Source organism: Coloeus monedula (genome assembly GCF_965178545.1).
Source record: "Coloeus monedula genome assembly, chromosome: 27".
Taxonomy (NCBI): domain Eukaryota; kingdom Metazoa; phylum Chordata; class Aves; order Passeriformes; family Corvidae; genus Coloeus; species Coloeus monedula.
Genome location: NC_138807.1, coordinates 4,195,914 through 4,222,438, shown reverse-complemented (window position 1 = coordinate 4,222,438; position 26,525 = coordinate 4,195,914). Strand labels below are relative to the sequence as shown.

The 26,525-nt window shown below is 52.3% G+C and overlaps 1 protein-coding gene across 3 annotated transcripts in view; it reads right to left on the bottom strand.

Moving 5' to 3' along the window:
- STK11 (serine/threonine kinase 11) overlaps positions 1 to 26,259 on the bottom strand; it is a 33,171-nt gene extending 6,912 nt beyond the window's left edge. Inside the window, exons 1-8 of one of the 3 annotated variants that reach the window (XM_082297904.1) lie at positions 25,130 to 26,259; positions 24,648 to 25,026; positions 19,471 to 19,554; positions 16,154 to 16,243; positions 15,262 to 15,394; positions 14,656 to 14,792; positions 14,036 to 14,163; positions 7,057 to 7,114 (exon numbers count right to left, since the gene is read on the bottom strand). In XM_082297904.1, the coding sequence (XP_082154030.1) occupies positions 7,057 to 7,114; positions 14,036 to 14,163; positions 14,656 to 14,792; positions 15,262 to 15,394; positions 16,154 to 16,243; positions 19,471 to 19,554; positions 24,648 to 24,937 (920 nt within the window). In that variant the 5' untranslated portion in view covers positions 24,938 to 25,026; positions 25,130 to 26,259. Of the gene's footprint in view, positions 1 to 7,056; positions 7,115 to 14,035; positions 14,164 to 14,655; positions 14,793 to 15,261; positions 15,395 to 16,153; positions 16,244 to 19,470; positions 19,555 to 24,647 lie in introns of all 3 variants that reach the window. The other 2 variants (XM_082297905.1, XM_082297903.1) reach the window with 2 other exon arrangements.
- Positions 26,260 to 26,525: the final 266 nt, after the last annotated feature.

Genomic DNA, 26,525 nt, shown 5'->3' with positions numbered 1-26,525 from the left:
AATCCTCCACTGAGGATGGCCCCAGCCCACCCCAGTATTCTGAGCTGGGAGCTCCACCCACGGCAGGTCAGGAGGAACCGAAAGGTCTGGCCAGGTGTCAGAGTCTGCTGCAGCGCACACTGGGAACGGGACAGGAACAGAGGGACAGGCACAGAGGGCAGCTCAGGACCATTCTGCTCATCACCCAGACTACCTGTAAGTCAAAACACATCAGCAGAGCTGCCAGAGCTCCTGAGTTTTATTATCCAAGCAAGCAGGACAGAAGGAACTTCTCCTATCCTGAAGCTGAGGCTGATCCAGCCCAACAGACACAAGTTTGCGGGATCCCAGCCCGAGGAGAGGGGCAGTTACCGCAGCAGTTTCCTCTAAAAGCCAGTTTGCACCAAGGCCACAGCAGAAACGCTCCTACTTTATCTTTTTATCCCCCCTCTGTCTCAAGGGACTCCTATCACCACCAAACCCCGTGCTGCCATCTGGCCAGGAAAGGATATCAGCTCTGAAAGCTGTTGTTAATCAGATCAGGAATCCAGCAGGCTGCCTCCCAGCAGCATCCCAGAGCCAGATGGGATAAACCTCTTAGGTTTTCATCGTACTCCCATAGCAGAGCTCTGACTCCAGACTGTCTGGGACATTTCCCAGGGCTGCATGTGGGCACCCAAAGTTTTCTGGAAGTGCTGTTGGAGCCTCCACACTCTCAGTGACCCCCTAAATGTGGGTGGGAACAGAAGTTCCTCCAGACCCAGGTACCTCTAACACACCTTTCCAGCCCACACAAGCCTGATGGGACACAAGTGCTTCCCACCCTGCAGTTGGCACCCAGTAACTCCTGGCCTACAACCACGGAGGAGGGCCTGAGCCAGCCCAAGAGCTCTCACCAACCTGAGCCATCTGGTTTTTATCACCCCAGTTCCAAATTCCTTTCAGGAAGGAAGGCTGAAGGCACCTCTTGCACAGAGCTGTAATTATCATTTTGTTCTAGTCTTACACTGCTTTGACAGTCGGCCTAAAAAAAAGTGGGATTCTAACAAAACTAGGAAAAGCGAGGAGATAAACAAATGGAAATGCAGCTACTGGGACAAATTAGGCAGGATTCAAGGGAGGGGTGAACTCTCATCCAGAAACTGCTTCACCATCGGCATCTTTAAACTGTTTTCTCCGCAGCAATCGAGTTTTAGAGTCAGGCAGCCCCTTGCCTGCAGGAAGGAAAGTGTTGTTTGGGGAGAGGGACAGGAACTGCTGCAGCTCTCAGCTGGCAAGTGTCACCTCTGGGCCCTGAAGTGGCATTACAGGAGCTGAGCAAAGCCCATCCCAGCTGCTGGACCGGCAGGAAGGGAGCGGGACCAGCGTAACTCGATTGTGGCCAAGGGCTCTTCACAGACCCCACGGATGGCTTCCTCGGTGACGTGCATGGCACACCGCTCTCCTAATCGGATCAGCCCATTTCCCTTCCCTGGAGACTGCGTTCATCGAGGAAGTGACTGCCAAGACAGCAAATCCAGCCAGGGCTGATCTGGCCTGGCAGGATCAGCAGCACAGAGGCAGAGGAGCCACCAGCCACCAGCTGGTTTTGCCAGGGGAACTGAGGCTTGAGGGATCCAAGCTCAACACCAGAGACCTCAGGAGAAGGGAATATCCAGGACAAATGAGATCAGAGTGACTGCTGTTAAAAGGAGAATTTTAAAGGGAAAAAGCCTGGAAGTCCACAGCAACTGGTGTTTTTATTTTGCTGTATTTCAGCTCTGCCTCACTCTTCCCTCCTGTCCTACTTACCAGGAGAGTAAAAATAGGTTTTTATTAGCAGCAGAAACCTGAATCACTGTACTCCAGTCATTATGCTTCCATCCTCCGGGAGGTGATTTCAAACACTTGCATATGCATATATGGTAATGAGGATAGAGAGTGAGAAGAGAAATCCATTGAAGTTCTAAGAAAAATCAAAGACCTCTTAGAAGGAGCCTCGAGCAGTTCTGTATGGAGTAGTGGAGTATTTCCTGGCAAGGATTTTCCAGCAGGGACAGTCATTCCACTTTCTGTGCTGGTGCTGGAGGTTGTCAGTGAAGATTTACTCTTCAGCTGAGAACCACTGGCTCCAGGAACACCCTCATCTGCCTCAGGAAGCCACTGCCTGAGCCAGAAGGCAGCACCTCTTGGTCAGCGATGGCCATGAGATAAAGCCCCTCCTCACCCTGCCCTCACCACCACCCGAAACACGGGCTGGGTGCTGATGAGCACCTTGCTCCACCAGTTATTCCCAGCTTTAGGGATGCTCTCTGAGCCAACTGCACTGGCACACACACAATTACCTGGTGCTTGTGGCAGCTGCTTTAACCCTGAGGGCGAAGAAAAGATTTTGGGTATCTCAAAAGCACCCCTTGTGCAGAACATCCCTCTGCAAGAGGCAGATTCCTCCCTGGTCTCTGTTTCAAAGGGCTGGGAGTGGCTTAGAAATGCTTCAGAGTGAAGGCAGCAGTAGGAAGGGATTATTTCTTCCTATTCCACAAGCTCATTGAGGCGCCTGCAAAGCTCAGAACTGCTGGGCAGCAGCAGCACAAGTGTTAATTGTGATCCTGCCAGGCAGAAGTGGTGCCCAGACGGCTGCTGTCAGCCACAGGGAGATAAGACAGCAAGGGTCAAGGACTGAAGGAGAAGAGGAATCTGGGTTGCCCAGTGCTTAATGAGCCCGTTTGGTTTGCAGCTCCCAAGCTCAGATCTCCCATCACAAGTCCTCCCTCTGCTCTTTTCAAGTCCTGGTATAAGCAAGGTTAAAATAAGAATCTTGTAAGCACAGCTGCAGCTTTCCAACACTCCCAGCTATTCACTTCCCATTTGGGTCACAAACATTGCAGTTGGCTTGGTTTGCACAGGGATGGTTTTCTCTGAGAGCAGATGCCAAGCTGCAGATCCCTGCCCTGCCACCCAGGGTCGGGAGGAGCAATTCTCCACCTCCTGTGATGCCATGTAAGGGCCTCGAGCTCCCTGGAAGGTCACTGTCACCACAAGCAGCAGCTAACAGGCTTCCAGTTTAGCTCAGCTCCCTCACAGGCAATCGTGGAAGGCACACAATGTCCCAGGGAAAGGCAACACACGCCAGCAGTGTCCCTGCAATCACTGCTCCAGCTTTTGTTGCATCAAGAGATGTCCAAGCTCTTCAGTCAGGTTCAGAAAAAACCAAGGTATGAAAACAGCAGTTTCTCCCAGCTGGTGGTAGGACCAAAGGTGGCAGGGATGGCTCAGACTCCTACAAGGAGTTCTGGAGATTCAGTCCTTTAACACACCACGTTACAAAGCTGATTTGCAGAACGTGGGTAAATGAAGGAAAGATCCCTCCCATGTGCTGCCAGAGGGCAGGAAGACTGAGCCAAGTGCCTCAGGAAGGAAGAGGAAAAGCTTCTTTATGTCCTGCTGAGGGGAGATCACTGCCTGGCACAATGGAAAAGGGATGGGGAAAGCCCACAAGTGCACAGGCAGCAGTAGAGGCTCAGAGAAACCCCTCTCCCTCCCTCAAGTGCAGCTCAGGAGCATTGTCAGCCCTGGAGGTTGCAAAGGAGCCCTCAGCAGCACCACACAGATTTCCAAGGGGTTTGGTACCCAGGTTTGAACAGCACAGCATCCCAGAGCATCTTAAAGCCATGCTCCAAACCCCACAGGTGCTGGGAAATGCAGCACAGCAGCTCCAGGAGGGCAGGAGGAGACCCCAGCCCTGCAGGTTAATTTGCACCTCCACTAATAAAAGGTGGAAGTGCCTCCCCTCTCGTGCTATGAACTCCTGCAATCGGATCTGCGCCTGAACAAATTAAGTGTGACACTTGTGGAGAGGGAAGGGAAGATGGTTGCCTTGGAAACAAGGGACAGAGGTAGAATTCTGCATCCACTTCATCACTTTAAGTGCTGCAGCAGGTCAGTGAATTAGTAACAAAATGCAGTGTGTGAGCAGGAAGCCCTTCAGCAAAAGCACGGGGCAGAGGGGAGGTGGTGGATAATCCATAGGGAGTAGGTTGGAACTCCCTGGCTCTTGGCAGCTTTTCCTCCCTGCCCTACAATCCCCATCCCAGGAGCACCAAATATTCACAGAGTTGAGCTATGAGCACTGGTTTTCCACTGAACATCATCCCACTCGGCTCCTTCCAGGGAAAGCAGGTTTCCAGGCTCTTCCACTGCTATTCAGGGGTTGGCTTCTGGCAGTTCCTAAGCTCTGAGATGACAGGCTGGGAGAAGTTTAACTCATTTCCAGTTCCAACTCCAGGTCTGCTCTGCACGGACTGGCTTGAGCAGAGCAGCATTTTGCTTTGTCCCGCTCCAGTAAAAGTGCAGAGACAAGAGTTTGATGCAGTTCAGCTGCAGGAGTGAGGAGGGGGGAAGGCAGCTGGCAGGGATGAAACTCAGCAGACTCTTCCTCCAGCATTCCTCTGCTGCTGCAGGGGGAAAAGCATTTGGAATAGCTGACAGGAATAATGGGAGGAATGGCTGGATTATCATTGCTGGGCTGCCTGGATGCCTTCCCTGCCTCCTGCAGCTCTGCTCCCTATGGAACAGCACTCTGTGCACCCTCAGTGCTTTCTCAGTGCCCCTGGGCCACTGATTTTATCCCTGATCCCACTGCAAGGGCCTTCACACTTTATGGAAGGTGAAGTGGGGAAGGATGGATCCTGAGCCCAAGCTCTGTGGCTGCAGGACACCCGATTCCCTTGGGATCACCCTTCCCACAGGGCAGAGGAACACAGCCCCTTCCCACCATCCTGACACGAGCCTGGCCCAGCAGCTCCAGTACAAAACCCCTGCCCGGGGCCCAGGGGCTGCTCCTGCTGATTTCAGAGCACTTTGATGATCCTGACTATCCATATGAGTGAGTCCCTGGGAGTAGCAGCTCAAAGACATAAAAGGAGACTTCCAGCAGCACGGAAAGGCACGGGGTGATTCTGGTTTGAGCCGGGATCCATCCCAGCAGGGCAGCCTGGGGAAGTCGCTTGATGTTTCTCTGATTTAGTTCCTGTCCTTAGCACACGCTTTTAAGGGGAGGAGTGTAGAGAAACCCACAGTCATTAATGATTTACTCCCGCCAACACGTGAAATCTAAGGATTCTAGAAATCCAACCTCTTCTTACCAAAATGCTTTCCCAAGCCCCTCTGCCAATACCCGAATGGCTGCCTGCTGTCCTGACTGCTGTGCTCCATTTACAAAAAAAAAAAAAAAAACCAAAACAGGGTCAGGTTAAGCATCAGGGCTAAGCTTCTATTTAAAGAAAAGGCAGGAGAAGCAAGCTCTGGATTCTTTAGCACAAAAAGAAGCTGGACAGACACATCCGAGGCCCAGGCCGCAAGCTCTGCTGTGCTTGATGTAATTACTAGATGCCACAGCAGGAGGAAGGAGGCAATTACTAATAGGGGAGAAAAGCCTGTTAAGAAGCACTGGCTAAGCTCACACAAAACTAATAAGAGCCTAAGCCTTGGAAATGCTTCTGGGTTTGCAGGTAGAGCCTTTCCTCAGCCCCTCTCGGTGCTGTGGGATGAAAAGCCTCAGCACAGCAGCCAAGGAGCTCCATGGCTGCCCCGTGCCGGAGCCGTGCTCCAGTTTCTCCAGCTTTCTAACTACAGGCAGGGTCTCTGGAGACCCCTCTGTGCTTCCAGCTGGGCAACGCTGACACAAAAACTCACTGCCACGTGGGAGGAGGGCAAAATGGAGTATCTGGAGTTGGGGAACCAGCTCAATCACCCGGCAGTGACCCAGGAGGGCCCAGGGCAGTGCCTGAGCTCAGGGGCGGCCGCTGCAGCCACAGGAAGGGAAGTGCTTTTAGTGCTTTTCTCAACACCTACTGATGACTCCATAGACAATTCCTGCTTCTTTCCAGTGCTTCCTGACAAAGCATGGCAAGCTGACCCCCTCTGGTCATGGCCACTGGTACTGGGAGGCACCTGCAGGGAAAGGCAGCCTCGAATGGAAGATGCCTGCTCCCGGAGCCCCTGAAACAATCCAGGCATGGGACTTGGCTGCTACAAAAGAATTGTCCTGACAATTAATTAATTGCCTGGGCAGCTCCAGAAACCCTGCCCCCTCAGCCCTGCTTGCACCCTGGCTCCTCCAATCTCTGTTGGAGCTGGTCCCAGTCACTCCCTGCAGAGCCCCACTGCACCTCAGGCCTCTCAGGTTCCGGCTGTGGCTCCTTGGGCACCTCCCAGGGACCATCACCTGCCAGCACATGGCTTTTCCAAAGACACAAGAGGAAAGCAGCGCTGTTCCTGCAGCATGAAGCGGGCTCGGCACCACCCTGGATCACATCCTTGCTTTTACAAGGCTCCCAAAAGGATCTGGGCAGGCTCACAGGCCAAGCAGCTGCAGTCCAGAGCAGCTCTGCCTGTCCTCAGAAGCACTTCCCATTCCAAGAGGAGATAAGCTAATGCAGCCTCCGCAGTGAAGCAGCCTCATGATGCTTTTTGTTCTTGTACTTTTATCCGCCCAGGAAATCTCTGCTCAGAGCCAGCATGTTCAAACAGATCCTTAAAAAAACCCCTCAGTGATAACGGGGCATTTCCCCCCCTGACTATGGCACGGAAAATGGGGGAGGATATGGGGGAGGGAGGACTGTGATATAAAAGAGAAAGAAAAAAAAAAAAATTTCCTATTGTCCTGGAATGCTTTTCCACATACTGACTCCATATGGAGCAAATAGCAGGGGATATTTCTGTCCCCAGACTGGCCAGAACTAATACACGTTACTGAACAGTCCTACTTCAACAACACAGCCTTCAGGACCTCCTGTTCTGCTCCATTAGTACTTGCTGGCCTCTGGAAAAAATTATCCAGAACCCTTAATTATCCAGAAGCAGGCACGCCACGAACAGACTTCCAACATATTCCTTATTTACTGGTTAGCAATTCCAGTGCTTTACCGGATGCTCTAATAGGAGGAAAAAAGCCAAGTGGAGCTTGCCAGAGCCCCAGCAGAGCTGGAGGAAGGAGATCTAGTGATTTCCATGTGTCTGCTGTCAAAAGGAAACAGGAGGTGAGAGCAGGAGCACAGGTACAGGAGAAGCAGGAAGAGAAGGACTGGTAACACTCACTTGTGCTGCCTTATCTGCTGTATTGAGAACCTCTTCGCTGGGTCGTATTCAAGCATCCCTGAAAAGAAGGAAAAAAGTCCAGGTGTGATCACAGACACTCTCAGCTGAGTCAAAGCCAGGAAGCACAGAGCTCTGCCCTTCCCTCCCTCTCCCTCCCCAGCAGCCATGCTGTGTCCAGTCCTGGCAGCTCCAGGCAGGATTTGCTCCATTGGCCACAGGAAATTCAGCATAAAATCCCAATCCCACTGCTGACCCGACCCAGTCTGTTCCTCAGCTTCCCACCTGCAAAGCAGGTACAGCCCTGCCCTCCCTCCCAGAGTAGGGACTGAGGCTTGTCCAGCCCTCGATCACAGCTCCAAGAAAGTCTCCAGGCAAAGAACATCAAGACTTTGCATTTTAGAGATAATTCCGTTGAACCTCCTCCATGGAAGAGCCAAAGCCTCAGGCACAGCATATGTCCAGTTGCTCAGTGTCCCAGATACTCTGGTCTAGTGGAATTCTATTGTGAGGTGCAGCCAGGGAGAGCCAACAAAAAAATCGTCCTGCTGCCCATCCCTGTGCCCTGGCCAGGACTCGGATTTCTGGGATCATCTGCTGAAGTAGCTGGGGTGGGTGGTGAGCAGAGTGGGCAGAGGAAAAGCAGCTCATCCCTATTCTCTCTGGGAGAGAGGGAGGTGGATTCCTTAAACAGCCTCCTGGGATGCCCACTCTGCTCCACTGCCTTTCAGAAGCTTCACAGCTCAAGAGAAGGGAAGCAGCAAATTTTGCCTTATTCCTCAGAAATGAGCCCATGGAACCCTGGGAGTCTCATCCAGCAGCGTCCAAGATATTCTCCAATGAAGGTTCCAGGAATATATTCACCTAATGAACATTAACAAAGCCTCATGGCTGAACACAAGGAGTTTTGCTTTTACTGGATGATCCCCTGTTGCTCCTGAAGTGCCTGCACTGTCAAGTCTTGCACAGGTTGCATGAAGAGTGAAGGTTTGGAGATGGGCGGGAACAGGAGGAGCCCATCTCCAGCAACCAGAAAAGTCTGGGAAGCAGCACTCACTGTCAAACAGGAATTCAGAAAGTCAGGGCAGGAGCAAATGGTGCAGAGTTCTGGGGAGAGCCAGGACACGGACACATTGAGAACACAGGGGTGGGACATACATCTGGGTGGACACTTGGGAAGGGAGGGCTGGAAAGACACATCCTAGCTCGAGCAGGAAGCTGCAAGGGCCTTGCAGGTGAGATCCTGCAATCCAAAGGTCACAGAAGAGATAAATCAGCACACCACATGTGATAACAAAAGCTGCTCCAGAACATCTTCGTGTCAGTCCGTTCGTAACACATCAGATCAGGATATGGGCAAAGAGCAGGGATAGGACAGTACAGCAGGGAAGGACTGAAGTTATTTTCCCCCCAGAACCCAAAATACACTTTGCCCTGGCAATTTGGGAAGGTTTATCCATGCTGGTGACAGCATTAAGAGCTTTATGGCAGATGGGATCACTACTGACCTATATGACATCACAGGAATTAGGTTAAAGCAATCCAGGAAGAGCTCTCTGGGTCACAGGTCAGGTGCATCCCAGGCCCCTGGCTCAGGAACTCAGGGCACTGGAGTCCTCAGAGCCCAATTCCTCAGAGTTTTGGATTGTTTGGACTGGGTTTTGAAGGTCTCTGAGGATGGAAACTCTACAACCCTCCCCATTGCAACCTGTTCTGAGCATAACCCTGGCAGCAAAGGAGTTTTCTCACATTCAGATGGAATTTCTCCTCACCTTACAGAAAAAGAAGTAAGTTCAGAGGGGAAAAAAAAAAATCCCACACCTAATTAAAGAACCTATTAATAAGATGATCAGACAGTTTCACAGCTGAGCTGCCCAAATTGAGTTGGCTTTTTTTTTTTTAAGAAATAGGGCTGCAAAGAGCTATCACATGAAGTTTAGGGGACAAGAACAAGTTGGGTTCTCTTATTAATGTCGTCAGAAACAGGAAAGTCAGGACACCACCCACTCCTCCCACTGATTTATTTAAAGACCACACTTCAAGGTGTTTTTGAAATTTAAGGCATTTACCAGATGAAACCGGTACAAGCAGGAGAGGAAGTTTAAGGTAAATTATTAAAAGAGGCCCAAGAGCAGTAGTCACAAACAGCCACGGCACAGGGAACTGTTGCTCTCAAGCCATTAAAAAGGCAGAAGGAAAATAATCGAGCGAAAGGAATTTTTAGTTCAATGAAAAATGACCGCATTTGGGGCAACGATTGAAAGAAAACGGAAAGTGTCCTCACTGAAAATGTACATTCATACATTCAGCTCTGAGTCACTCGTGGCAGCTCCGTGGCTCAAGTCGTGCACTGAAGAGAGTCTTCAGCAAGACAAAACATCATGTTCTATTCACCAGGCAAGTCATCCCGGAGCGTCTGCCCGCAGGAGCCGCCGCTCGCGGCCATTTAGGGTAAAGACTTCCCTGGAGTTTATCTGTGAGCAGGGATGGGACAGGCTGTGCCAGGGAATGCTTTGGGAGGCCCAACTCCAACCTCTGCTCCCCAGTATTCCCGGAGGATTTCACTGTGCCCATACAGGGGTGTCACAGAATCACCGAGTCCGACCTGCGGCTGATCCCCAACTCAGAGCAGAGCACTGAGTGTCACATCCGGGTGTTCCTTGGAGACCTCCAGGTCTCCAAACTTCCCTGGGCAGCCCCTTCCAGTGCTTGACAACCCTTTCCATGAGGAAATTATTCCTAAAATACAAAGACTTCTCATCGAGGATGTATCAGATATTAAATTGATAAGAACAGACACCACACGGTCGTGCCCAGACAGGGGTATCCTGTCCTCTGCAGCACATCAACAGTTTCAAAACCCTTTCAAATCACATCAAGTGATGACCCAGAAACTGGAGATCATGGATCTGCCCTGAGCTCCTGACAGCCCTCAGCCCACACACTCAGTGATCCTGGACAGGCACAGAGCCGTGTCCCAGGGCAGAACTCCTGGAGTTCAGAACACAGGACAGTCACAAGTGTGGGACTGGAGAGGCAGGAAGAAATCCAACAGCAAGGTTAATGAACTCAACCTGGATTCCACTTCAGTCTCCAACTTGGATTAACATTTAACAACCACTGTAAAAGCAGTGTGAGGCCAATCTGCAAACGAGGCAGGACCTTCTCCCCCTCCCTGCACTCAGCCGGGTGTTCTGGCCACAAACTCCCTCTGCAGGCAAATCCCGAGCCTGTGATCCAGGACAGACCTCTGGATGGGCACAGGCAGCCCTGGGGACCCCCTGCCACAGCAGAATTAAAGCATCCCCCTGTCACCAAGACACATCCTCTCACTGTCCCAAGGAAAGGTCATGGAAGTGAGAAAACAAACTGCTGAGGATCCAACTATCAAGTCCCAGGTCACAGGGCTTGGAAATCAATTCAGATGCTGATTAATGCAGAGCTGCAGCCTCAGAGCTTCCTCTTCCAGTAAAAGTCTATTAGACCAGGAGGAGGAAAGCTGACCTTGTGCATTTTTCTGGTCCAGAAGCAAAGTGCACAGGAGTTGATAAGCCACAGGCAGATGCTGCCAGAAGAACCTTAAGGCTATTTATAAACTCTTCCACTCTGACACATCTCTCCTGACTGCACACACAAAACAGCACCAGCCCTTCTTCTTTCCATCCCTGAAGAATATAAATAAAGCTTCATCCCTGATTAGGGAGACAAAAAGAGGAGCAGCATCCCAACTAATCTGGAGGATATACTGTCATGCGAGTCTCTTTACAAGCCAAATACCACTGAAGCTGTAAGTCCTCTAAACTCTGCTCTTCTGGAAAAGGGGAACAAAGATAAAAACAAGCTTAAGGGGAAGAAAAAGTAAAGACGCACTACAAAAGTAGTCAACAGAAGAACAAAAAAACCTTACAAAGTGTTTGTGTTTGCTTCACAGCCTGGCTGTGGGGCCTGTGGTCAGCACAGCCCTGGCAGACAGAGGAAATGAGCACTTTGCTGCACTGAATTCTGCCTCACTCAAACCCAGACCAGGCGCTCACAGCCCTGTGAGGGCTTTTAGAGCCTTTCAAAGCAACACAAAGATGAGACAAAACCGCCAGAGCGACAGAGCTGAGCTGGGGGTGTCTGTGCTGCTCACACAGACACAGCCATTGACAGTATCTGATCCACAGGCGATGGATTCAGCTCCAGCCCGCTGCAGGGGGAGCGGGCACCGACCAGGAAATGCAGATGTTCTGGAGGAAAAGCAGGAACTAAATAAAGCATCCAGGTTTGTCACCATAGCTACGTGGTACCACCGCTGCACAGCTCAGCCTTGGGCCTCAGCAGATGCTGGGGAGCTGCTCAGGCCTCCAGAGTGGGCAGAGCCCACCCCAAAATTCATCCACCTTGGGGCCACGGGGCAATCTGACCACTGGAAAACGTGTGTCACACCAAGCAAGGGGACTATCAGAAGGTTTTGCCAGATTTTACAAGGTAGCAGCTTGTACACAGCAAGATGAGGGGTGGGAGACTGTGCTCAGGTGGGAGAGAGGACAGGAAGAAAGATCCTTAGGGCTTCCCACTGCCCTGAAAGAGAGGGGTGCAGCCACCTCCTCCCAGACAAGCTCCTCTCCCCACCAAACCCACTCGACTCCCACCTCTGTGGTGCACAAGCACAGAAGGGATGCAGACAGACTGACAGCAGTGAGGATGCAAGAGGAGACTCAGGCTGTAAGAGATGGACAAAGGGCACCAGAGTCAAGGCTCATCCATGTCAAATCAGGCAGAGGGAAGAGCAGGAAATTCTGGCTCCAGATCTCATGCAGAGGTGGGAAGAGAACTAGGAGGGGAGTTATTGTGCTAATGAAGCACAAGATTTTAAGCTGTCAATATCCTCAGCACAGGAAAAGAGGAAACTGCCACGCTCCTTTTCCCTGGGGGAAGCACTAAGTGCAGCTGCGAGGCTGATCACAAACCTCCAAGGAGTTCTGCTGGATGCTTTAGGAGAGCTGCTGCCGGACCACCAGGATTGCGGGATTTGCTCCATTTGGGCAATTCCCAGCTCATTAAAAGGCCACGTTTGGAGTCAGCAGTCACAAGCCAAACGCCACACAGAGCTCAGGCCATTGTTCACTGGGGCTGGCAGGTACAACGTGAAGCACATCAGGCCACGAGCAGCCGCTGTGTCGGGCTCAGCTGAGCAGCCGGATCCCGGCTGTGCCGAGCGCCATTGGAAGCGCTGCCTTATGTAACGCCTTCGGAAAGCTGCTAAAGCTGGCTAATGCTTTTGGAAACACATGGAAATAACTGATTTCATCATTGGCATGGGGCCAGGGAAGCTAAAATAGCCTCCAAGGGGGGCTGTGGGGGTCTGGCAGCTCCTTGATGCTGAGGGGCCGGGGGAGCCCCGGCGGCGGCAGCGGAAGAGCTCGGACTGACAGCACCACCTGCCGCCGGCACGGCCGGCACCGAGCCAGGAGCTGGGGCCCTGCACCGAGCCCGGAGCTGTGGCCCTGCACCGAGCCCACGTCCCTGCACCGAGCCTGGAGCTGTGTCCCTGCACCGAGCCCGGAGCTGTGTCCCTGCACCGAGCCCGGAGCTGTGTCCCTGCACCGAGCCCACGTCCCTGCACCGAGCCCGGAGCTGTGTCCCTGCACCGAGCCCACGTCCCTGCACCGAGCCAGGAGCTGTGTCCCTGCACCGAGCCCATGTCCCTGCACCGAGCCCATGTCCCTGCACCGAGCCAGGAGCTGTGTCCCTGCACCGAGCCCATGTCCCTGCACCGAGCCAGGAGCTGTGTCCCTGCACCGAGCCCACGTCCCTGCACCGAGCCCACGTCCCTGCACCGAGCCCACGTCCCTGCACCGAGCCAGGAGCTGGGGCCCTGCACCGAGCCCATGTCCCTGCACCAAGCCCAGAGCTGTGTCCCCCCACACCAGAAATCCTGTGATTCTGTGTCCCAACACTGAGCCAGGAAGCCCTGTCCCCACATCGAGCCCGTGTTCCTGCACCAAGCCAGGAGCTGTGTCCCTGCACCAGGAGCCTGGATCCTGAAGAGGTGACACACTGCCAGCAGGGAGGCACTCAGTGCCCCCCCCCCAGCCCCTCACCAACCCCACAAAGCACAAGGACCAGGAAAACCAATGTGAAACAAGACAAACATCCCACATTTGGGGGCTGATTCCTCACAAAGAGCTGAAAAGAAAGAAGAGGATAAGCCTGTGCTGAGGGCTGGGGAGCATGGCTGCACCCGGCTGTTCTGCTGCCAAGGAGGCACTGGGAATGCTGGTGAGGCTCTCCCAAGGGCTGGAATCACATCCCAGCTCCTGCCAAAGGGGCTCACCAGGCACAGCACAGCTGCTGCCCTCCCTGGCCACTCAGCTTCCACAGGTAGAGACTGTTCAGCACTAAACCTCAAACTGCTGCAATAAGTGATGGGAATTAAAAAAACCAAAAATCCCCATAACTTTCTCTCCAGGAAGTGCCACTCATGGTCCTATTCCAGCTTTGCTCCAATATCCTGCAGGTATAGGAGCAAATGGGGGGGGAGGAGACAAATGGGACTGAGACAAATAAGTCCAGAGCAGAGGTTGATGAGGAGGGACAGGAGACCCCGAGGATTCAGTGTGTCACATTAGGGAAAGCCTGGACACAGCATCTGAGTGCTCTCACTGTCCAAATCTGCATCAATGCTATAATGCCATTTTAAATTTAACCTCTTGTGGGCTTTGTCTTTAGATGTAAAAGCTTCTCAGAGCACAAGAAACAATGCAAGGACCAACTCTATAAAGTAGTGGCTGTGAGCTGTGCAGGGGTTAGTGGATCTCAGGAAAATACCAGTGCTGAAGATCTGCCAGAGTCTTGTAAGGCTGTAAGTATAACCTCCCTGTCTAACAGGATCCCATATCCCCACAGGACACTTAGAAGGAAGCTCTGGCACTGTGCAAGCTGAGCAGTTGTTTCATCTATAAATGTTACCTTTTTAGAACCAGGTGGGAAGACTCACCTCTCAATAAGTCTGAGAGTGGAGGACCACAATCCTCTGGAATTGTGTAGTCGCCTTTCCCAATGTTTTCAAATAATTTATAGATATTATCCCCTTCAAAAGGGTACAGACCCGTTGTGATGTTGTATCTGTGGAGGCAGAAGGAGAAGTGGGATGAGAGGCAGCACACAGGTACTCAGTTCTTACCTGACTACATAAGCCAAAAGCAGCCAAGAGGAAACCAAAAGAGGAATATTTGGCAGTATGTGGAAAGCCTCTTTAAGCTTAGCCTGCCTTCATCACAGCTTTTCATTCACAGGGATCAAAACCACCAGGATATCTCCCTGACAGTCTGGGACAGCAAAAACTTAAATACTGGAGATACTTGTAGTTTCTGTTACTGCCCTGGCTGTGCCTCTGGGTGCTAAGCAACAGCTGCAGAGTCACTCATGGAGAGCGAAGATCCCCTTGGGCAGAATTACAGGTACTTTGGGGAGCATCAACCCACCCACAGGAGCGAGCAGCATCCCCCTCTCTGCTCCCCCCACCACACAAGAGCAGTGATGGCAGAGCTGGGCCAGGTCTGAGCTATGTGGGGGCATCATTAGTTACTAAGTTTCTGGGGTCTCCTGGGCACTCACAGCGTCACCCCCGCGGACCAGATGTCAACTTTAAAGCCTGAAAAGGTGTCAAGGCCATTGGCAATTTCTGGGGGCTGGAATGCTGGCGACCCTTGGCTCGTCCTGCACGTGTCGTCCTCTGCAAACGGATGCAATGCCTGCAGCAGGAGAGACCAAACAGTGTCAGGCTTCCAAGGAAAACAAACTGTGCCTGTTGGAAAAGTTCCACCTGGGAAACAAAAGAGGAAAACTCCTCTACGGAACACGTACAGCTGATGAGATCCTGTCACCACAGCAGCCACACGCCGCAGCGACAAGTCTTGCATCTCTCCTACCTAAGACAGTCTCCACATAAAAAGAAGGATAAGGTTATGTAGCTTTATCCCCATTTCCCCCCACTTCTAGGCTTGTCCAAGATTGACATCTTCCTTCTCTGTCCTTCCTGAGTGGAGGTTTCACGCTGTTATCAAAAGAAGTGCTTTGCCAATTGCAATAAATATTCAGTCACTCAGAGCTCTCTGCAAGTGCAACAGAACAAAAGCCTAAATGCACAATAAATCAATGACACCACAGAGGTGACCTCAATCTAGAATGCCCCATTCTGACTTTGCTGTGCTTCTCACATACCTCTGCTACGCCTAAATCGGATATTTTTAGTGTCCCATTGGTTGTTAGCAGGAGGTTCCCCGGTTTTATATCCTTGTGGACAATCCCTTGGCTGTGCAAGTATTCTAAGCCATCTATAAGCTGACAAAAGTACCTGCAGAGAGAGGCAGAGGGGAAAAAAATCAAACACTTTTAGCCAGCAGAAAGGAGCATTTTGCTGTGGTCAGAGACTCTGGGCCATCACCGTAACCCAGACGCAGCCTGGCAGTTATGCAGGCAAGTGTTTCATCTCATAATACCCAGAAGTAATACTAATGTATTGGGCTGTCTGTAATCTCAGAGACCCCTTAAAATAAAATGAAAATATGACCATAAAATTATGTAGTTGCCACAGATTTTCTGCTCTGCCCCAATTTGATCCTTTTGATCCATTTGACAATGTTTCTGTACTTATTCCCAGAATTCTCAGGTTTCTTTCCTTGCAGAGTGAAAGGGGTTCCAGCTTATCCCAGCTAACTACCCCAGCTACCAGATCATGCTGCATATTGCCAATCCCTAATCCATCCCAAGGCCTTTAAAGTCTTTTCTGATGCTGAACTGTGGCTTGACCTCCATTTAGGCAGGAGATTCCCCCCTCACACCCTTTGGCACAGCAGGAGCACAGGGACTGGGGGGGCTGTTGGGCATCTCAGGAAGTAAAACAAAAGTAACAGAAAAATCAATAGAAAGATGGTTTTCCTCCCAGAATCTAAGGGCAATCCCTGCTGCCACTTGGAGAGCTTTTCACTTTTTTGCACGGGTGTAAAATATGAAATTATTGCACAAAGCCAGGTTTGCTTTCAAACGCAGCCTGAGCAGAGCAGAATGTGCTCTCCATTCGAGAGAACACAGTGGGGACAGGAACAGAACTTACCCGTGAGCCTGAAACACTGGAAACCTCTTCTCTGGGACACTGTCCAGCATTTCCTGCATCCCACACACACAGTACTCCATCACCATATACGTGAAGGCAGAGTTAAGGAAGCTCCAGGGTTAACACTCCTCAGTTTTAAACACTCCTCCGATGGGCAGCAGCCCCATCCCAGAGGGAATGGCTGCACTCCCCAGGTACTGAGGGACATTCCTCCAGCTCCCACAGGACAGGAAAGCACCTACAGGGAAATCCTTCTGCTAAATGAGCAGCTGCAGCTCTGTGACCAGACCTGGAACAGGATGGGAATTCCACAGAAAACAAGCTGGGGATCTCACAGGCATGACAGAGAACAGGGAAACACCCTGAAGTGGGCACAGAAAGTTGGGAACTCCCTGGCAGAAGAGCTGTAGCACATTCCCCCAGTGCCCCGGGTGCTCTGCACCTGATGTGACAGCGAGCTCCCACCACCTTCCCCAAAGTTGGTTATTCCTCATTCCCTGTCCCAAACAAGCCAGTTGTGTGCTCAATGGAACAGCTGCTGCTTACCTCCAGCCCCACAGGAGTGTTTCAGTAGCAGGAGACAGGATCCCTGGAGAGCTGGGAAGCTTTTTTGAAAACCACATGGATAAAAACAGTTACAACAGAATGCCAAGAGCTGGTGGCACTTTGCAGCATTTGTTCCCTTGCAGCACATTCCAGTTTTTATCTCTGTAAGCTTTAATGTTGAGGCCAAAAAAATGGGAACCAGACTGCCTGATGCTGTAATTGCCTGTTTCCTCCTCTCCCTGGGCTTTTGAAGACAAAGCATGGCTTGGAGTGCCCTGGGAGAACAGACCCTGGGACATCCAGGAGTGTCCTGACAGAGCAGAGGCTGCCAGGGCTCCCCAAAAACCCTGAACACTCCTTTGGTTACTAATTATTCCTGGCAGGTGCCTTCTTAACCTAAGCCCAAAATAAGTTACTTTTGCTCCAGGAAGCCACCTGAGGCAGGAGGGAGACTCCTGCCCTGTGTGGGATCTGGGTTGAAGACTGTCCTTCCCCTTTCCAGCGTGTTCCATCTAGCAGCTCCAAACACTGAAAACTCATTAAATTCCTGCTCCACTCCCCATGAGCTGCTCTTCAGAGAGACTCTAAAATACTCTAAATATACCCAAAACAAGATTTTTTGATGGGCACAAAGACACTCAGTAAATCAATAAAAGCAAGAACAGAAGAAAGAGCTCCCAAAATGAATTTCTACCCTTTCTTACTCTGGAAGAAACCTGTGAACTACTCGTATCACAGTGATGTGGAGACATCAACTCTCCCACTGTCAGGAGAATAACAGTGACAGCAGATAATCCAGACCAGCTCCCGGGGAGCAAACAGGCTCAAGGACAGCCTGGCTGGGTGTCATTAATGGCCAGGCTGCTCCTCAGCCCTCCCTGGTCACTGATCCACTTCAGGTTGATCAGTCAGATTAGAGAACAGACTTCCAGGCTGGAGCAGATCTATTACAGGTGCCCCAAGCTCTCAGTTCTCCCCCTCAAGGGGTTCTGCTCCCACACTCAGCTGTACACACTGGTAACGGGATCCCTGGGATGCTGCTCATGGAACTGGGCTCATTTTCTGCCTGGATGAGCTCTCCATTCACCACCAGCTCTGCACTCCCAGCCACAGCAAGCCAGCAAAGAGCCCTTAAATACTAAAAGTCGTTGATCTTTTTAATCCAGTCACCACAGCTTTCCCTTTCCCACAGAAAATCACTGAAGGCTTTGATTAGGTGAGTTGCTCAAACACTGTCTTAACCTGAAGGGAGCCTACAAGAAAGATGGAGAGGGATTTTTTACAAGAGCATGGAGTGATAGGACAAGGGGGAATTGCTCCACACTGACAGAAAGGGGCGTTAGATGGGATATCAGGAAGAAAATCTTCCCTGTGAGGGTGGGGAGGCCCTGGCACAGGGTGCCCAGAAAAGCTGTGGCTGCCCCATCCCTGGAAGTGCCCAAGGCCACGCTGGACAGGGCTTGGAACACCCTGGGATAGTGGAAGGTGTCCGTGCCCATGGCAGGAGGTGGAATGGGATGGGCTTTGATGTATTTCCAAAGCCATTCTGTGACTCTGTGACAAACAGCTCAAGCCTGCAGTGCACTTCCACCAGCAACAGAACACTCAGGTGGGAACAGAATCCCTCCTTCCACAGCCCAAATTTCCAATCCCACAATGCTTGGTCTGGAAATGAGGATTTCTTTTTATCACCAAGAAGGAAGTTGACATCCCTCCCCTAAACCTCAACTCTGCTTTCACCTGGCAATCCCTCCTGCAAGGAACCAACACAGCCCTGTGCACGACTAAGGGCCCTGCCCCCAGGGCAGCCTCAGGGAGACAGTCCCTTTTCTGCTGGATCCGTTCCCAAACCTCTTCGCCGTGTGGCTGCTCAAGGTCTGCTCTGTCACAGCCCAGGACATACAACACAGGAGCTGGGGAAGGGTTTGAACAAGATCAGGGATGAATTCCTGCTCCCAGTTCCAGCAAAATTCTCCCAGTTATTGCCAGAATCAGCACAAGAAGGAACAAACTTCGTGAGAGTGCAGGAGCAGATAAAGATAAAAATAACAAAATCAACTCATCCTTGCAAGGGAAAAGCACTGAAAACCAACTCTGTGGACCAGCACTGCTCAGAAAGTCCAGCGAGGAGCATTCTTGGAGAGATCCCATCTCCCAGTGATGGTTTTGGGTTGTCATCACCTGGTACCGACACACGATGTCTCTCTTGGGCTCCTTTTCCCCACACTGCCTCCTCCCTTCTCCCTAATTAAACGGGATCTCTCTATCAGTAATTGACTCGCAGTCCCCCCCCTCTGTCGAGGCCACTGCACAAGCAGAAGTTGTCACACTGCTTTATCCTAATGATCTGGTGGCAGAGTGTTTGATCTAATTAACGCACACAATTAAATTACTCCTTTTCTGGAGTACTGTAATAAGAAGACAGTAGTTAGAAAACACTGTCAAAAATAAAAGCACCCATTTATAACACTGTGCTACAAGGGACCAGCTCCAGCAACTTCCACTCTGGGTGAAGGCAAAGTGCTCTCAGTGTGGCAGAGTCACAGAAAATCCAGCAAAGGGAGGATAAAATTGCCTTGATCAGTGTCTGTGTGAATTTGTGTTTGTGTGGAAAGTCTCCCAGGTGGGCAGGATGGTTAACAGCAGTGAAAGCAATTTAGTTGCAAAAATTTAAGCTTAAGAAACATCCAAAAGGGCCTTCCCAAAAGCAGAACTACAGCAGGGAACAGTGGGAATTCAAACCTGATCAACAGCCCTGTGCAAAAGGATATATTTTCTGCTTCTCCTCATTGTACAACACATCTACCAGCTGGATGACGTTTTTGTGCCGTAATCGCCGCAGGAGCTGGATTTCCCTGCAGGAAGAGACAAGGAAAAAGTTATGTTTAAAAAGCTTATTCCCAACTCCATTTCTTCCAAAATTTCACCCAAACTTAACTTGACTGAACAGCTCAGAGACCTGAACTGAATCCTGTGTTTGTGGGGAATAAATAACGTAAAACAGTGAGGAGCCACCTTCCCTTGGCTCGGGGAACAGCACCTTGATTGTCACTTTCTGTCAGCTGTTCTGATCTTTGTCTCCAGGTATTTTGTACCTGCCCCAAATCACGGTTCAGTCTCTTTCGCATTAAACTCAGCCTGCAAAATCCCACTGGATGGCAGCTGTAGAGAAACAGGCAGAGCAGGACAGTCAGGTCAGGGTGGTTGTGTTGGTGCCTGGCAGTGCAGGTCCTGCTTTTCACTTTGTTCTGCTGCTGCTCCATCCTGGGCTGTGCTGAGCTCCCAAATTCTCCTTCCCAATTCCCTTCCCGAGCCATTTGGCGAGTGCTTTAAGCAGCGTGGTCACACTTCATCAGCTCAGCCTCTGGGAAGCAGCACTACAAGGAATTCTGAGCACAGCTTGGGAAGTGAGAGCCCCTGCTCAAAGCCAGCTCAGAGCCCCTCATGGGCACAATTAGCAGCTCCAGTAAGGAGCTGGGGCCAGCACAAAGGCTGAGCAACAACCAGGAGCTGCTCTTTAGAAAGGCTTCTCTGATGCAGGAGTGCAAGGAGAATCCCTACTGATCTTTTAAGGATGCCTGAGCAGTGTGAATTATTTCACTACCAAAGTTTAGGCCAGAGACTCCTCCTTTCTCAGCTCTGGATTTAGAAGAAGCCATCAAGAGCTGAGCAGAGACCCGGGATACCACGGCAAAGCTCCCAAGTGTTCTGCGGACATGGCAAACAGGTCTAATTATAGGAATGACCAAAGGGCTGAAGTGGATTAAATTAGCACGGGAACTGCAGCCAGTGTCAGTGTGGGGCTGAGGAGATCCTGCAGCATGGAGGGAGAGGGCCAAGGGCTTCAACCAGGGCTGCCAGAGGGGAGCAAAAACACTCACACACAACTGCTTTTAATGTTGGGAACACATTTAAAATCCTGATCCCAACAGCTCACTCCCTGTAATACAGCTCGGAAGCACAAACACTAATTCCTCCCACCTTCAACAGACCAATAAATATCTCATATTTCTGTAACAATTCCCCCCCCCCCAGGAGGACTTTGTGAACCAATCCAAAATGCCGGGGCAGTGCCCCCACCCCTGGGGCAGAGGCCAAGCAGCCCTTTTCCCAGAGGAAAGATTACTTCTATTTTTAGCCCCTCTTTTGCTCTGGAATGCCTGAGGAGCAGGGACAGCCAGCCCAGTCACCTCTGATCCTGTTTCACTTTGCAAACCCCTCGAGTAGGGGAACACAGGTCTCACCTCCTTAGAACAGGCCTAAATTTGGGTTTTTTTCTTCCAAAATTAACACCAAAACCCCACCCCAGCCCACTGCAAATGTGTGACCAGACAGAGTGCCCGAGGGCAGGGCCTGCTTCCAAGTACAACCCCTTGGAGGAAGACAAGGAGTGAAAAGACCTTCTAACTCAAGCTGTCAGCTCCATTAAGCTCATCCTGGTGGATTAAGACTTATCCCCTGCAAGGTACCTGCTCTGGCAAATAACAGGGGGTGTTGTTGCTCAGAACTGTAAATAGCCTCCTTGTTCCATGTGCCACACCATTTTGGAAGATGCCAAAGGCAGCCTGGAAAGCAGACATTCCTTCCTGAACATCTCCACCATGAGATCCAGTGTTCTTCCTACAGCTTGTTCCCAGTCATTCCTGCCTAAACAAAACCCAGCAACACAGCCAAAGGATTCAATCCCTTCCTTTGGTTCACAAGGCTCTTCCCACAACATCCTGAAAGCTTAGGAAGTGCAGTTCCAGCTCCGGGACCGTGTGAGCCCAAGGGCTGCAAGTGCCAGGAAGATCTCGGTGTTGCTTTTTCCCTTTCCTAGTCCCAAGGGTCCATCCACATTCTGCTCCTGCAAGGATGTCTGGCATTGCAAGCTCTAGATCCATCACAACCTGTGATTACAGCTCCCAGCATTTCACCTCTCAACCCAAGCATACATCCAGCTCAGCAGAGGAAGTCCTTGAGCCACGCGGCTCCATAGGGAATGCGTGTCTGGAGAGGAGGGATCAGCCTGTTCCCACCTGAGCCCACACCTCCGGGGCTGCCAGCAAGTCCTTCCCCAGCAGAGATGTCCCTGTTTGGAAGTTCCAGTTTGGGACATGCAGATCCCAGGAACAAACTGTCACAGCACAGCCCCATGACCCAAGTTAACCCTCCGAGGAATTCCAAGGAGCACAAATTCCAACCGGAGCAATTGCCGAGGTGGTAAGTACAGCACAGGGCACTTGGGATCCCACAGAGCCCCAAACACTTAATTAACGTGTGAGGCTATTAGCACACGGCTTTATTAAACCTCTGCTGCTGCAGCCACAGGCTGCCAGGTTTTCCTGCCTCTTTTTGGCAATCCCACTAAACTCCTTTTTTTTGCAGGGATGAGTTCCAGCAGCATCTGCCTGACTGAGCCACCTCCACCTGCTCTACAGAGAAATGAAGATTCTCCCAATGGATTTAAGGAAACTCTGTCTTACAAGTTTAAGGCCTCAACATCTTCTCCAGGACTCAAGAGAGCCCTTCAGGGCTCATTTTCCTGGGCCAGAAGTGGAGTATTTTGGGGTAGAGAAAAATCATTCAATTTGATCGAAGTCCCAAACACATTTTAGTCGTAATTTCTGGGTCTCCAGAACACCAGGAGACAGGGCTGGGGCAGGGGTGAGGCTGTAGCCTGGGATATCAGCAACAAGTGACCCAAGGATGGCATTAACATCCTATTTCCAGCCCCACATGTCCAGGTGCCCAAGGCCCAGCTCAGATTGTATGATCCTCCACAGCTCATTACTGCACTCTCATTACTCCCCTGTGTGTTAGTGCTCATGGAATCACCCGAGGGCCACAGTCTAGGAACTGTTTTCCAGGGAATTCCTTGGATGACATGCTATCAGCACAGCTGAAGCAGCACTGAGGTGCCCTGTGAGGGGGCAGAGGCACGAGCCCACCACAGTAACTCAATCACCTCTGCCCAACAACCCAAGCCTCACGTGCAGCTTTTCCCTGGGTGGTAGGAAACACTGGAAACCACTTCAGTGATCAGATTCCAAGAGAGAAAGCAGAACCTGACAGTGTGATCCAGCCCACAACCTGATTTCCTGCAGTTCTGTGACACAGGAGCAGTTTCTGGATATAAACTCCTCGAAGCTGCTCCGACACAGCTGCTCAAAGTGAGATTCCAGGGCAGTCTGGCCATGTTGATGTTAAAACACTGATGTCAGTGTCCTGTCCAGCACCACCTGGAGACCCGATAGAACTTTGTTCCTCCCACACTGACCACTCAAACACCTGGGTTTGGTCACATATCTCCACACTCAGAGCAGACACAGCTTTCACTCCCTGTCGCAGCAGTGCTGAAGAGTTCTGATAAGCTCAGAGTGCCACGGGCCCAAGGGACCACAAAATACAACAGTTTGCCTTAAAATTTCCCAGTGCAGCAGCAGATAAAGCACATGGATAGGTGGGCAGAGAGGAAAGGACGAGGGGACAGAAATAGGAACTTGAACTAAAGTAAACCCTGGGTACAAGACAAGACCTAAAATCTGTCTCAGTGTTTTAGAGCAGGAGGGGCTGAGCCAGGAAACGTCCACAGAAAACCTATCTTAGTAACTCCCTTAATGACCCATCTGATACTCTCAGCCCCACTCTGGGCACGAATAAAACTTCCACAGAGTTCACCCCAGGACACAGGAGCATTCCCATGGCTCTGAGAGCAGGGAACTCTCCTGATGTGGGCAAGCTCTTTTTATCTAATTTACATTAAAGGTTTCCCTAAGGAGGAAACTATCTCCACGTTCCCCAGTGGCAGCTCTGGATGTGCCCGTGAAGGGACCCAGGGACGGGGCACCCAGCCTCTACCAGAAAAACAAGAAACATTTTATTACACATTAACCAAGTTTGCTGGATCCTGAACCTGAGCCAGGAAGGGAAGGGAGAGACAGGGAGGTCCCAGCCTTGGGATGTGACTGTTCCACAGCCAAGGCTGTCAAGAAAGGTTGGAAGGCAAAGTGAGAAAGCTCCCTGACAGCAGTGCTGGGACAGGATGTGAAATATCCCACAGCTAAACTGGGAAATCAAACTGAGGGACAGACACGGGACCCTGCAGGTCAGGGCTCACCACAAGAGTCTCCTCAACATCTCAGAGTTCTCCCTCCCAGCCCAGATAAACCCTCATGGGTTGTTTGGGCTGCAGAGGCTCCTGCATGGCTGATAAGCAGCTCCTGGCAGGGCTGGGACGCAGCTGCTGCGAGGTCCCGGGAAGGGAAAGTTCCCACACCAGCCCCAGAGATCCAGCCCCACATCTGGCTTCTCCTAGGGTTCACTTCCATGAGGTCCTTGTGCCCTGAGTAACCAGGTGTGTCAGAGGCACAGACAGACGACAACCCTTGGCCCCATTTTACAGCTACAGAAATCAGCTGGGGAGAGCCTTGAGTTACCTCCCAAGCACCTCAGAAATGAAGCCAAGGAAAAAAGCTGAAAACTTCCTGTGCCCATTGAGTGCCCCCTGTACATTGGATCCCATCCCAGGCACCGTCCACATGGGTGGGAGCAGGAATTGCCACCCCAGAGAGCTCCAGGGCCTTTGGAACACACCTGGGCAGGTACAGGAATAACCCCGACTGTGACGACCTGGGTGCATTTGTGTCCCCCCACCTTTCCCAGCCAGCAGCACCTGGGGAAGGTGAGACCTTACAGAGGGATTGCTTTAGGAAACACCATTTTATCCATTAAACAACACCAAAGTGGTGTATTCCAGACTGTCCTGGCCCTCGGGAACCTGTCCCTTCCCTGTGCCCAGCCTCACCCGGAGCACTGGCGGCTGTTCAGAGGTAAGAGATTCCTAAATGCCTGTGGATTAGGAAGAACTTCCACAGCAGAGCCACGCTGTCAGCTAAAACAACACAGGAGCTCAGCTGGAAAACAAGGACCAAGTTCACCCCCTCAGCTCCCAGAACTCTTTACTCACTTTTTCACATTGGCCTCCCCGTTGGGGATCCGGCGCAGCTTCTTCTTCTTCAGGATCTTCACAGCTCTCCTGCACAGGGTCTCTGAGTCCAGCATCTCCTTGACTTTGCCGTAGGAGCCCTCTCCCAGCAGGTCTCCCATGAGGTACTTGCCGATGAGCTTGGCCCGTTTGCGCCGGGGCTGGTAAATGACCTCGGTGGAGTCGATGCGGTGGATGAACGTGTCCATCCCCACCGACATCAGCTCGCTCTCCGCAAACATTCCCAGCTGCTGGGGCTCCTGCAGATCCATCCTGGATTAAGTTCCTTAACCTGTTTTTTCCTTAAGCGCTCAGGGCTTTAATCCTGTTCGTTAGTTTCCAACGCTCCCTTTTACTCCTTCTTGGAAAAAAAATATCCAGAAGATTGTACAAACATGAATAATAAAAAAAAAAAAACACCAACCAAAAAAAGAAGGAAAAAAAAAAGAAAAAGAAAACCAAACCTAAGAGCTGCTTCCAGGTCAGTTGGATGCCAAAAGATCCCGGCCTGGCTCCAGAATGTCTTTGAAAAAGAACATAAATCTGTGACGGGACACACTCAGTTTGGGACTCGCTTTGCCTCCGACCCGGTCCCGGCTGCCGGGGGCTCTTCCCAGTCAACTGGCCTTGACTGGGCCCAGTTTGATCCTGCAGTGTTAGGTCATCTCCGGGCCGTCAGGCCACCCCGTGGAACCAGAGCAGCTCCCAGTCCCTCTCGTGACTTTCCATCCCTAGGAGCTCATGATTCCCAGCCGGGGTGGGAAGCTGTGCTCCCGCCGCCCTCCCGGGAGCACGGGGCGGAGGGGAGGGGTTCAGCCGTTGGGGAGCTGGAACCAAGTTTCCTTGAAGGAGTTTTCCGAAACAATTCTCGCGTCTTCGCTTTCGCCTACAAAAGTTTGAGGCCTTCGGTGCCTACCGAGAGCTCCCGGGGGCATCCTTCATCCACCGGGATTCCGCCTGGCACATGATGTGTCACCACCTCTGCTCCGGGTGTCAGCGGTGCAGGACAACACAACCCACCCCGGCCCCGCCGACCCCGGGGGGGGTCAGGGGGACTCTCTCTGCCCGGTGCCCCAACACCCGGGTCCTCCCGGGGGGGTCGGGGGGACCTTCTGCCCGGTGCCCGGCCCCTCACCGAGTGGGGTCAGGGATGCCCACCTGGCCCGGGCGGTCCCTCCCGCACCTCCCACAGGTGTCACCGGGGCAGGGAGGACACAGCGGGGGAGCAGGGAGGGCTGACAGGGGACAGGACACTTTTAGTGCGACAAAATCAGCGCCGGAGCCGGAATGGGACGGACTCCCAGCGGGGGGGTTCGGTGACCTCCGGGCCCTTCCCGGCCCGGGCCGGGTCCCTCGCCGCAGGCAGCTCCGGCCGCTCCCACCGGCCCGAACGGTGAACTAGGGGAGGGGGGGGGTGAGCGGCCGAGTCCCCCCTCCCCGCCGCCGGGCGGGGGAACCGGGCCGGGCCCCGGCGCCGCGCTCCGCCCCGCCGCCTCCCGCGTACCCCCGAGCTCAAGGGCCGCCCCTCGGCCGCTGCCCCCCGGCGTTGTCCCGGCCCCGGTCCCGCTCCCTGTCCCGGTCGCACCGCCCCGTTACCGCCCGCCCCGCCGCGCGCGCGCCGCCGCCGCCGCTGCCGCCATCTTGTCCCCGCCCGCCCCCGCCGTTCCGTCCCCCCCCCACTCCGCGCCTCGCGCCGCCCCGGCGCGCTCTCCCATTGGCCGCGCTGCCGGCCCCGGCCCCGAGCGCTCGAGCGCTGATTGGCTGTGGCGGTACCACGTCGGGTTCCGGTTGGTTCGTTACGAGCAACCCGCCCACCCACTCCGGCCGGGGGCAGTGCAATATGATAGGTTAAGTGAGCTG